Genomic DNA, 12,188 nt, shown 5'->3' with positions numbered 1-12,188 from the left:
GGCTGGCCCTGAGTGGTGCTGATTTATGTCCCTAAACCAGAATTCTGAAACCCGAAAGTTCTCCCAAGATAATAAGCACTCAACCTTCTCCTCCTCTCTCCTTAAATGCCCTCGGGTCGTTTTTGAAGCTTTCTCGGTGGAAAATCAGATTTGGGCACCTTTCCATTGTCAGCCTTGAACAAGGAAAGAGCAGCAAATATTCTTTGTAGGAACAAGCACTTTATTAAAATGTGTTAAACTGCTCCTTTCGGAGCTAAACAACTAATTACATAGAGGAAGCCCCCATGGCTCTCATGCCGGATTTTCTGGTTTCTAGAAAGGAGTTTAAGTCAGTGCTTGCTCTGTGATGTGACAGCAGAAGGCTGAGTTGCCAAGCTGGGAACAAAACTGGTTACAAGGGGACATGAGGGAACAGACCACTTATTCCATTCGCCTCTGGATCCCCACTCCAACAGGGAGGTGCTCGCAGCACTGGCTGAATAAATGGAAGCACGAAAACCAGCATCGTGAAATGTAACTTTCTTCATTTGGTAACTTGAAAAAGGAATTCGGTTTTTTTGTTTGTTTTGTTTTTAAGGCAGTGACTTTACAGTGAATTTAGCCTTTGGTGCTGGCTTGACTACACATGTTGATTTTTTTTTTTTTTTTTTTTAAGTTTTCTTTTTTTTTTTTAACTTATTTGAGAGAGAGAGAGAGACACAGAGAGAGAGAGAACGAGCAGGGGAGGAGCAGAGAGAGAGGGAGACACAGAATCTGAAGCAGGTCAGACTCTGAGCTGTCAGCACAGGGCCCCATGCAGGGCTCCAACTCACTAACCGGGAGATCATGACCTGAGCTGAATGAAGTCAGGTGCTTAACCGACTGAGCCATCCAGGCACTCCCACATTTCAAGTTTTTAAGGACAGTCATGATTCAAGTATCTCTGCAGATACTCTAATTTTTGACTCACAGATATGACTCCACTAAACATCTCTATAAGAGGTAAAATCAGAAGCCAGGAAAACGACCCCAATTCCAAAAAAATATCTTCTCATTGTTTTGTAAAGGGACAATCACAAACGAGTATTATAAATTAAGAATGAAAAATAACCCAAAAACCCCAAGGGTGCCTGGGTGGCTGAGCCGGTTGAGTGTCTGACTTTGGCTCAGGTCACAATCTCTGGGTCTGAGTGTGAGCCCTGCGGGCTCTGTGCTAACCGCTCAGAGCCCGGAGCCTGCTTCGGATGCTGTGTCTCCCTCTCTCTCTCTGCGCCTCCCCTGCTCAGACCCTGTGTCTCACTCTCTCTCTCTCTCTCTCTCTCTCTCAAAAAATAAATAAACATTTCACAAAATGTTTTTTTTACCATTCTCAACGTAAGAGAAAAAACCGTAACTCTTTGTGGTGACAGATGTTAACTAGACTTATTGCATGGGTCATTTTGCAATATACACAAATATTGAATCGTCGTGTTATACACCTGAAACTGCTATGTTATATGTCAATTATCCCTCAATTAAAAAAAAAAAAAAGCATTCTTTGTTTTTTTAAAGGACTCCAACATGTAGAAGTATTTCAAGTTTAAAGAAACGTTTCCCCCATTATACTAAATATTATACTAATGTCATGATACCATGAAAAGATGATTACACCTGGCTACTACTCCCCTGTTATTTGGGTTGTATCCCCTGTTGGATACAAAATGTTCAGCCCAACGTGTAGAGTGGGGGCAGGGAGGGGGCTTCCTTTTCCTCTCCTATTTGTCTTTAATACAGGTGTTGAACCAAACTCAAATTTTATGTTATTCAGGCCTATTGATAGTCAGTAAGTATGTCTTAAAACAGTATTAACTTCTAGCTGTGTAGCAATTTCTTCCTACGATGCACCATCATGGGCATTAGCCCAGTGGGTTGTCATAAGGCTGGGAGGGAGACAGTCACCATCAATGTTCAGCTCTTTTTTTTTTTAATTTTTTTTTTTAATGGTTGTTTATTTTTGAGACAGGGAGAGACAGCATGAACGGGGGAGGGTCAGAGAGAGGGAGACACAGAATCTGAAACAGGCTCCAGGCTCTGAACTGTCAGCACAGAGCCCGACGCGGGGCTCGAACTCACGGACCGTGAGATCATGACCTGAGCCGAAGTCGGATGCCTAACCGACTGAGCCACCCAGGTGCCCCAATGTTCAGTTCTTTATACTCATTTTAAAGGTAACGAAACAGGTTCATTGGATCACTTGCCCAAAGTCAATGTTTGCCTGTTGGTCCTAGGTATAGTCTCTGCCTGCCCCACGTAGTGTCTCAAATTATGATGCTATGCAGGAACTGGACGAATGTGTACCTGAGCAGCAGGGGGCAAAGAATGTGAGCTTATACATGCTTCTTCTGGATCATACATGAGACACAGCTGGTAGGGCCTCTCCTCCTTTCCAATTAACTCCCTTAATGTAATCTAATCTATCCCTAAAACCCAGTAGATACCGCACCGAAGCAACAACAACAACAACAACAAAAAAAAAAAAAAAAAAAAAAAAAGAGCAATTAAAATATTTATCGCATACTTGTGGCCAGTATTTCTTCTCCACTGCGTATTTTTTTAAAGGTGTTACTATCGTAGAAGACCCTAACATACAGTCACAAATATTTATTCTCAGCGTGATAGAATTACAAGTTTAAAAAAATTAAATTGTACTTTCTCGGTATGTAATTTTTGTGTGTGCTCATCGTTAAGCTGTTTTTTCCCACTCTGAAAAGCTGTTTCGCCACAAAGTCCACTTCTTTTTTACGTTTATCCACAGGGAAGTCATAATCCCCTACTTAAATAGAAGCCGGTTACCATGGAAATCATTCTAATGCCACTGAATCAATATTTTGATTTTGCTGACATTTAATGTAAAAAGAAAAGACAGATGAAGATTCACAGAAGTCACTTTTCATCTTCGTTGTAATTGTGATAGCTAGAAAAATTTGTAAAGAAAACATATGCTCTGTAACGAGCTCCAGTTAACTCCCGGTTATAAAGAACTGCGAATTCATAAAAGAACAATCTACATATTTATATGATTTTGGCTTTGTGTGTACACATACTCATGCGTGCTTTCGGACTCGAGATTTTCTTTTTCCCCATCTCTGAACCGAGCCCCGATTCTCTCTTGTTAACGAAGTCAAAACTTGCGAGAGGAGATTCGAATGCATCCAGTTTTGCGACTGCCTTTTATGAAGTGTTCTGAAGAGGTGAAATTGGCATTGAGAATCACTCTTCTGGAGAAGCTGACCTTTCCCGCGCTGGATCCTAGTAACCCATCTGGTCCACCGAGCATCCACAAAGAAGTGCTACAGCTGAAGATTCCTCAATCCGCCCTTATTATTCCTTTTGAGGAGAGGTGTGGAACTTGGACCTCCAGTTTAAGAAGCTCATGCCGATCAATGCTCATCAAGTCTTGATGCCGATCAAGTCTCATGCTAGATGTAGTTTTCCACATCTAACTTAAATCTTCGTGCTGCTGTAACTTAGCTACTCTCTCTTCTACCCTCAGAAAAACACATAATACAGCTACTCTCTTCTGTTTGATACGTAGCTATTTGAAACCCTACATCTTTAGATGGTGAGGGGATCTGAAAGAGTTAAGAGCGGCTCTACCTCAGGAATTAGGTACCTAAAGCATCTTAAAGGACTGGCAATCGGTTGTACTTCTAAGACAACTGAATCACCGAATCACCACCACTCAAATGTTTCTTCTGTGGGACAACCATCATGTATTTCTACATGCGTTCGCTCTCAAGACCCAAGGTCACCCTCTCCTGAGCTGGGGGGGGGGGGGGGTGGCTATGCTGAGGCATGCATTTCACACTGCTTCCAGGGATGTTACCAGCAACATTTCACGGCTTGATCATGCCCTCCTGACTGACTACTTTCTTCCTCTGTTTCATCTTTCCCCTCCCCTTCAGGGGGTTCTTTTTTTATTCCCTTTGATTCCTCAATATTTCTAGTTGAGCCTCAACACTCAGATATCACCGCTCTAAATCAGTAAACTACTTTTATAAACAATCTAGCATCGTTGACTACGTAGCGTTTTGGCATGAGAGGTGGGAGACGGGCGAGTTATGGAAATAAGATCACGGAAAATAAAGAGAAATGAAAGACACTGCGTATCAACATCGGAGAAAACCTAAGCACAAGATTTAAAACTTACCAAAGCAGATCTCCAAGGCCCTTCAGTGTATTAATTAACAAGTAAATGAAACACCTGACTAGTTTCTATAAGCATCAGTGTGTTACAAGCTGAAGGACATACCGATGCCCTTGGATCAGGAGAAAAAGGGGTCTACTTTCTCATCTCCTCTTAAGGCAGCAGAGGAACAAGGAAGAGAGTTGCACGAACAGACCGACACCAGCGCGTGCAGTCACATGTCAGTGGCATTCATTACAGCAAAACAAGCTGGACCAGCCTAAGCATTTCTCAAGGGGAATGATTAAATAAAGTACTGTGATGTACACCTCTCGTCTTCGAAATGGTGTTTCTTAAACTGAACGCCATGGAAAATAGTCACAGGAGAATAAGTGAAAAATCAAGCACAAAACCGTACACATCATGATTTCAACTTCGTAAATCTGCATTCACGTACATGTCATTCACCCAGGTTCTCTCAGACACATGCACATAGTCATGCTTTTGCACATACGTGTAGTAGGAAACACCGAGCCCAAAGGCGGATTTTCCTTGTAGAGTGCGGGGATGAGCTCCACCTCTGGGCATTGATTTGTACTCTTCAGTATGCACTGAAGCTTTTGTTTTTGGCCAAATAGGCACTTGGACACCAATGGGAGGGAAAGGAGAAGAGGGGGACGGAGGGGGTGTGACGTGCCTCACGGACGCCCCATCTCGTGGGCTAAACTTGAGCGTCTGTGGAAGGAGGTAGACCAGAAGGTGAAGGAACGTTCGTGAAGGACTGGGGAGCCCATGTGACAAAAGATACCTTCCCAGTTGAGGAGAGGGCCACCCAGCTTTTATCGGCAGCTGCAAACCACTGCAGAACTTGGTACCCTGGGGGCCGGGGAAGCCTGCTGTGGAGAATGTCAAGGACAAACCAGGCGAGAGAAACACTGAGGGGCCCGGCAGAGCCATGCTCTCAAGCTGGTCATGGGCGGCCCTGGGAACCTGGAAGCCTTTTCCAGAACTACCCACAACACTCTGGATGGGCTTGTATCCACGCGCACTGGAGACTGCTCCGCCTCCAGCCGACTCTCAGGAAAAACTCAGGAAGGCGGAAACTTACTAAAGATCTGGTGAGATCTATGGTTAACCTGACCTAATTCATACTCACAGACCAACAAGGAGGCGGAGGGAGATTTGTGCATTTCACAGCCGAGGAAAAACAGAGGCTCAGGTAGACTTTAGAGGTAAAGATCGAAGCAGACACTGAACTATATACACAGCATGTGTGTGTGTGTGTTTCCTACAAACACATGTGCGTGCATAAATTCATATTCACTGGAAGGCAGTACGTCAAAATGTACAAAATCATTATTTCGTCTTCTTTGTCTTAAGTTATTTGAGCGCGTGAGAGAGGGTGCTCAAGCGGGGAAGGGAAGCAGAGGAAAAAAGAGAATCTTGAGCGGGCCCCATGCGGGCTGCGTCCTGGGATCGGGACCTGAGCCGAAATCGAGAGGCAGAAGCTCAACAGATTGAGCCACCCAAGAGCCTCCAAAATCATTATTTCTAAGAAGGGTTACAATTTGCCCTCTGTGTATTTTTCTGCCTTACAATGTTCCCCTAATAATCACATCATACTTCTATAATTATACGAGGAATACTAATCAAAGCAAGAACATACAAACTTTAGGTATCTTCCAGGCAAAACAAGTTCCTAATGATGCGAGGCTTTAGGGGACGACAAAACATACACGCACACCCCTTCCCTTTGGGATAACATGAATACATCTTGCCGGGTGTCACTTGTCAACACCTTACTAAGTGGCCTCCTGGTCTCCATGCCTCCTTTCTGGGACTTCAGGGACACGGGAGCAGGACTGGGAGACCCGGGGTGGGGGGGATGGGGGGGGGGAATGGGCAGGCACATGCTCGTCTGCATGCTGCCTGGACGCGTCCTGGCCTGTCCCCAGGGGAGTGGGCCCAGGTGTTACCTTCGGGCCGCTCGGCGGCCTTGCCGCTCTTGCCGGGCGCCGTGCTGTTGACCGTCTCGGACGACGTGCTCAGCTTGGTGCTGGGGTCCCGCTTGGGCTTGGGGGGCGGCTGCCTGCGGGAGCCACAGCTGCTGTCGTCCTCGGTGCCCCCGACCGAGTGCAGGGACTGGGACCTCACGGAAAAGCCGCTGGAGCAGGGATGGGGAAGTCTGTCCTGAGGAGCGGGCATCGTCATGAATCCCATGCGGAAATGTTTGCCCGCGTAAGTGCCTTCGTGGCCCCGCCCCACTTCGCCACCTATGCTGTAAAAGAAAGCAGAGCCAAATCCGTGAAGGTGAAGGGAGCCGGGAGGGCAAGGTCACGGACGCGCGCGCGTCTATCGAGCGGCCGAGCGCACATTGAAACGCTAGACTGCGGAAGACACGTGTCCATTGGCACAAACGTCACGCTTTGGCCTGAAGTGTGACGGGAAAGCAGGTATAACGTGTTTATAACCAGAAACCCTGACATTTATTGCGAGCCATCCTAGCACCCCGGCCTCCTGATGTTCGCAAAATAGCATTCTAGAGGAAAAGAAAATGCCGCATAGTGCATTTAAGGGGCAATTGTTTTTCTTGAAGGAAATCTTGGTGGTGGACGAAAAAGCCAACAACAAGTCCCTGACAGTGACTCACAGACTGTCTTTTGACACATGACTGAGGTCAGATGGACAGCACCCAAGATCTCTGCTTCACCAAAATCATCTCTACTTTGACCTGATTGGCATCGTGGGGAAAACAAAGCAAACAGCAACAAAAGGGGTACCATTACCAAATATAGGATGGAGAGAGAGAGAGAGAGAGAGAGAAAGGAGAAAGGGAGACAGGAAGGGAGCAGGAGGTGAAGGAAGGAAGGAAGGAAAAGAGGGAGGGAGGCAGGGATGGAGAAAAGAATTGCCAACCTCTGTTCGTTCTCCAGAAACCTTCAGTTGTACTAGAAACTTAGTTCTACTGACAAGCTTGCCTCACAGAATAAAATAGGGTAATGATAATTAAAGAGATTCAGTTAAAATATCATGTGATATTGGGATAGTTCTAAATACCTCACTAAGAGACAAAGTTTTTAATTCTTTATTTTTTTTAATTTTTTAAATCTTTATTATTGAGAGACAGAGAGACAGAGCATGAGCAGGGGAGGGGCAGAGAAAGAGGGAGACACAGCATCCAAAGCAGGCTCCAGGCTCTGAGCTGTCAGCACAGAGCCCAACGCGGGGCTCGAACCCGCAAACTGCGAGATCATGACCTGAGCCGAAGTTGGACGCTTCACTGACTGAGCCACCCAGGCACCCCATGTTTATTTATTTATTTTTGAGAGAGAGAGCATGAGCAGGGGAGGGGCAGAAGGAAGGGGAGAGAGAGAATCCCAAGCAGACTCCCTGCTGTCAGCACAGAGCATGGTCCAGGGCTCGATGTCACCAACCATGAGTTCATGACCTGAGCTGAAATCATGACCTGAGCCGAAATCAAGAGTCAGAGGCTTTACCACCTGAGCCACTCAGGCACCCCAGAATATGTAAAATTCTCAAATGTAAGGTTCTTAAGTTTTATGTAGGAAAGTTTGAACAGATGTTTTAAAATAGAAGAAATCTCAGTTTTGAAACTCAATGGATCATATAGGAAATGACTCTGGGGCCTTTTTCTATGTTGTTAATGGTGACTCTTTTCTGAAGAAAAAGGACATGTCAATGAGAATTTTTAAAAGATATTTTTCTAGAGTTTTCCCCATTTATGTTCATTCATCAATAGAAGAAACATTGTTAGAAATATCCCACTGGTTTTCTTTGATATGAATGATAAAAATGTATCTTTCAGTATATGAATTTTGGGAGACTGTCTAATCTACCTTTCCAGACATGTTTATTTAAACTTTTTTTTAACCTTAATTTTGGCTGGCTTGCCTTTATAACAATGAAATTCGAGGTAAGGTTTCGTAATTCTCTGTGCCATATCTTTTATAGCATTATAATGCTTGTCACAAATTTGACATTCCAGCAGGAACAATAAGGAATGTTTTTTTTTCTTTCCCTCTTCAGTTGAGGACTTAGGACAATTATGTGACCACAGTGGATAGAGCCAGAAAGCATTCAACAAGAACATGAGACTCTGATTCTGGCATTAATTCCATCGACAACTTGTCATTCAGTCAAAAGTATTTTTTTTACATTTATTACTTTTTTTCTGAATATTTTGAGTTGACATTCAGACACTGCATATCCCATCTTTGCGAAACAAAATAAAGATACCTGGAAACTCAGGGCACTAACCAGAGCAGAGATATCCAGAAACATGAATGAAAGCAAAGGCTTGCCTGGGTGGAGCTTTTCACATCACAGTAGTAAGCATCCTAAGCCTGTGCAGTGTTTCTAAGCATTTTACTTTCTGTGTTTTCTTCAAGCACATCAATCAAAAAAATATATAAATAAATAAACGAAGCTTACTCAAATGGCATGGTTTATGAAAAATCATTAAGAATTTAAGACAGATGAAGAGTGGTGGAGGTGGGGGGATGGGTGTGATGGAATAGGAAGGTATATCTTTGATTTGTGATGACGGTGGCCCTCATTTTTGTCACCGGTGTTTGATTTCATGTAACTTTGCCTTCAATCATTTTCCTTATTTCTGTTGTCATATCACTGAACAAAGAGTGCTTTAAGGATTTATTTAGACAGTCATCTCATTCCAAGTAACATAGTCACGTGAGGGGATTTATGCATGTGTTAATGCGAGTAGGCATTTATGAGAGAGTTACTAGGAATAATTGTATCAGCAATTTCTCTGTTACTTTTGACCTAAATCGAGCCTGCGCCTTTTTCCAGACAGATAATTAGCTCTACTGTTTCATTTCAAAATTACATTTTTTTTTCAGCAGAAAACAATTTCCTTTAACTCTGAATGCTTCTGTTCATCTATGTCCATGTATGGACACACACACACACACACACACACACACACACACACACACTTCTTTCAAAGAGAAATTCAATGCATACTTCAAACAATAGTAGGTCTGAGTTGCTGGTTTAATTTGACCAGGCTGCAAATGAAGGATAAAGGAATGGCACTAAAATAATCTGGATACAAAGGCCATTGTCCACCGCAAGGTTAAGGGTAAGAAATAAAGGTTATCATATATCTAAGTTCAAGAGACCAATAAAGATGATTAGCTTACAGCAAATTGAAAAGTTTGGACCATAGCATACAACTAATTCCTGAATTTATTGAAACATGCGGACATTTAAAAATATGCAGATTCTAGAACCCATACTAAATAAAGACAACTACTGAATCACATCTTTTGAGTCACAACCTCTGTACGTGCAGCCAATGAGTCGTGTGTTTTTAAAGACTATATCCAGATGCTTCTGATGTAGCCAATCCAGACTTCTCAGAAACATGAAGAACAACAGTTAGAGGCGTTAATGAGCAGACATCTGTTAGTTAGAAACAGCCAGGGAGACACAAAACTCAGAAAGTGGGACAAAGGAAACTTGCCAGAGACCAGCACAGTATCACAGATTAAAAAAATGTACAATTTATTAGTCATATCTTGTTAGGTTATCCTGCAGTAACAAATAACCTCTGATTCTTAGTGGTTTACAACAAAAAAGGTTAGTTTCTTGCATGCATTAATTGGGTTGGTTGTGTATGAGCTGTGTAGAGCTCTGCTCTATGGATCTTCTCCATTCTAAGATCTAGCCCCTACTGGGATATGTTCTTGTGGCAGAGAGAAAAGGACTCACTGAACCATGTGGTGTCTCTTAAAGCTTCTGCTCAGACATGACATAAAATTTTTCATTCACATTCCATTGGCTAAAACCAGTCTCATGACCAAGCTTGATGTCAAAGGGGTGGGGATAGATTCTCCTTCAATAGGAAAACACTGCAAGTTACATAACAATATGTGGGGATACATAATTGTCTGAAGGTAGGAGACCAAATACTGGTACAGCAGCTGTAGTATGGGCCACTGAGATCTCCCTTAAAGAGAGAACTTGCCATGAGAAATGAAGACATCCAACAACCAATGGCCCAGTGGTTATTATGGGGAATTTGTATTTTCTGTTCCTGTGATTCTGGGCTCTACAGGGTTAGAGATTCTGCTCTCCAAAGGAGGCACACTCTTTCTAGAAGACACAGGAAGGGTTCCATTGAGCAACAAGCCATAACTGCTTCCTGGGTAATTTGAACTCCCTTTGTAGTAGCCAGTAGGCCAGAAGACACGTCTCCATTGTGGAACAGGTCTTACACCTGGATCGGCAGGAGGTGGCAGGGCTGCTGCCACATTATGGGGCAGAACGAAAAATGTGTGGAACCCCTTTTGGTATTCCCTTGCCCAATCATGATTTTGAAATGCAGTCCCATGCAGCAACCCTGGCCCAAGAAGGGTTTGGTTACCAGGGGTTCAGATGTCTCATGGGAAGGACTAGGCTCACCAAGTAAGCCACTGAGCCCAGGAGAGGTGTTAGCTGAGGGTGATAATGAGGTGAATTCAGAATAAATGGTGGAGGGAACAGAAAATGAGTATCACTTGCAGCCCACGTATGAACTGCAATGGTGAGGGCTATAGTTTATTGCTCTAACTGTTCCTTTGTAAGTTTCCCCTCAGGAGAAGGAAGAGTCCTAAGGAAGAAGTCCTAAGGAAGCCATGAAACAGCTGTTTTCCAAACCTGTAGGAGAACTTTTGCTGAGGGCAAAGGGTGAATATGGCTTAGATCTTCCTCAAGAGAAACTTCTCCAAGGACAGCAGCTGTAGGCCACCAGCTTTGTACAAGGTCATCAAATCTGGGGCAGTATTTTAGTCAAGGTCACTCTGTCCCTGGAAAGCTCCTGGCCAAGAGCTGAGCATGATGTGACTTGGGGCCTGGCTGTTTCTACCCCATGTGGGAGTCCTCTCTGGGTGGTCTTGGGGTCTGAGCTCCCCTATTGGCTGGCTGAGAATTTCCCACTGTGGTGGGAGGTTTTTCCCCTCCCACTCCTCCTCCTTTAGCAGATGTTATACTGCATTGTGACCCAGGGGCCAGCCCTGCCTATTCCTGCTCCCTTCCCATCATCCCAGGCATCTTTCTCAATACATCTCTCACACTTCTAGCCCCATCTAGCTTGGTGCCTGCTTTGGAGAGGGCATTAACTGACTTATGTGGGAATACTCATGCAACCAATGAAATTCAGAAACCAAAGAAGAGGGAAGGGAAAGCCTAAAAATGAATGTGAGACCCCAGAAATAATAAATGCTTGTGAAAATAGGGCAATCTCTTGCTTCATTTAAATGGTGGTTGGGGAGGTAGGACCATCTCCACTGTAGGAATACTTGGCTGGAAGTGAAAGTAATGTGAGCTAAAGAAAGCAGAGTCTTTTTGCAATAAGACTGTAACACTCAAGATAGATGAAGCCTGACACATCTCATGTTACAAAAATAAAAATAAGTTTCATAATCCTGAATTTAAACAAGTATGCTTTTTCTTACACAATGAAGACAATGCTGCAAGATCTAGTTGTAGGTTACTTTTTTTCCAATAGAAAACAAAGCAAAGCAAAAGTATTGCTTGAATCAAGGGAGGTCATTTTCCCGGAAGTAATTGATAAAATATTTACAAACTTTTCCCCCAACCAAGTTATTGGCTAATGCATAGGCCTGGACATGTGTGCTCTGGAGTCACTGAGTTGTGGGCTCCCTCCCCGGTGCCATCATTTACAAACCAAACAATAGTAGCTATTGATCCCTAACCCCGTTTCCCTATCTGTTAAATAATAATCCTGTCCTCACGGATCGTTACCAAGTTTACCTGAGATACTGTACATGAAGCTCTTAGGCCAGAGTCTGACTTAAAATATGCACTTAATTATTTTGGCTTTAGAAGTCTTACTTTTAAATCCTGTCCTCCTGAATTTTGTTTGTAGAATCATCATGCACCTGGTAAGACTGTTTTTAAAGAATACTATAAGGCACCATGTAGCTTCAAGAAACTGCACGCAAAGTCAAAGCAAAATCTTGCATTCAACTCAAGGTATCAGGATAATCTAGACACATAT

The 12,188-nt window shown here is 43.6% G+C and overlaps 1 protein-coding gene across 7 annotated transcripts in view; it reads right to left on the bottom strand.

The window, feature by feature from the left end:
• Positions 1–12,188, bottom strand: part of NYAP2 (neuronal tyrosine-phosphorylated phosphoinositide-3-kinase adaptor 2) — a 268,785-nt gene that overhangs the window by 151,635 nt on the left and 104,962 nt on the right. For all 7 annotated transcript variants that reach the window (XM_045481488.1, XM_045481489.1, XM_045481492.1 and 4 more), the window contains one exon: positions 6,121–6,422. In XM_045481488.1, the coding sequence (XP_045337444.1) occupies positions 6,121–6,422 (302 nt within the window). The remainder of the gene's footprint in view (positions 1–6,120; positions 6,423–12,188) is intronic.

The sequence above is a fragment of the Leopardus geoffroyi genome, chromosome C1, assembly GCF_018350155.1.
Source record: "Leopardus geoffroyi isolate Oge1 chromosome C1, O.geoffroyi_Oge1_pat1.0, whole genome shotgun sequence".
NCBI classification, from domain to species: Eukaryota; Metazoa; Chordata; class Mammalia; order Carnivora; family Felidae; genus Leopardus; species Leopardus geoffroyi.
Note: the sequence above shows the minus strand (reverse complement) of the source record. Positions and strands in the feature narration are given on the sequence as shown.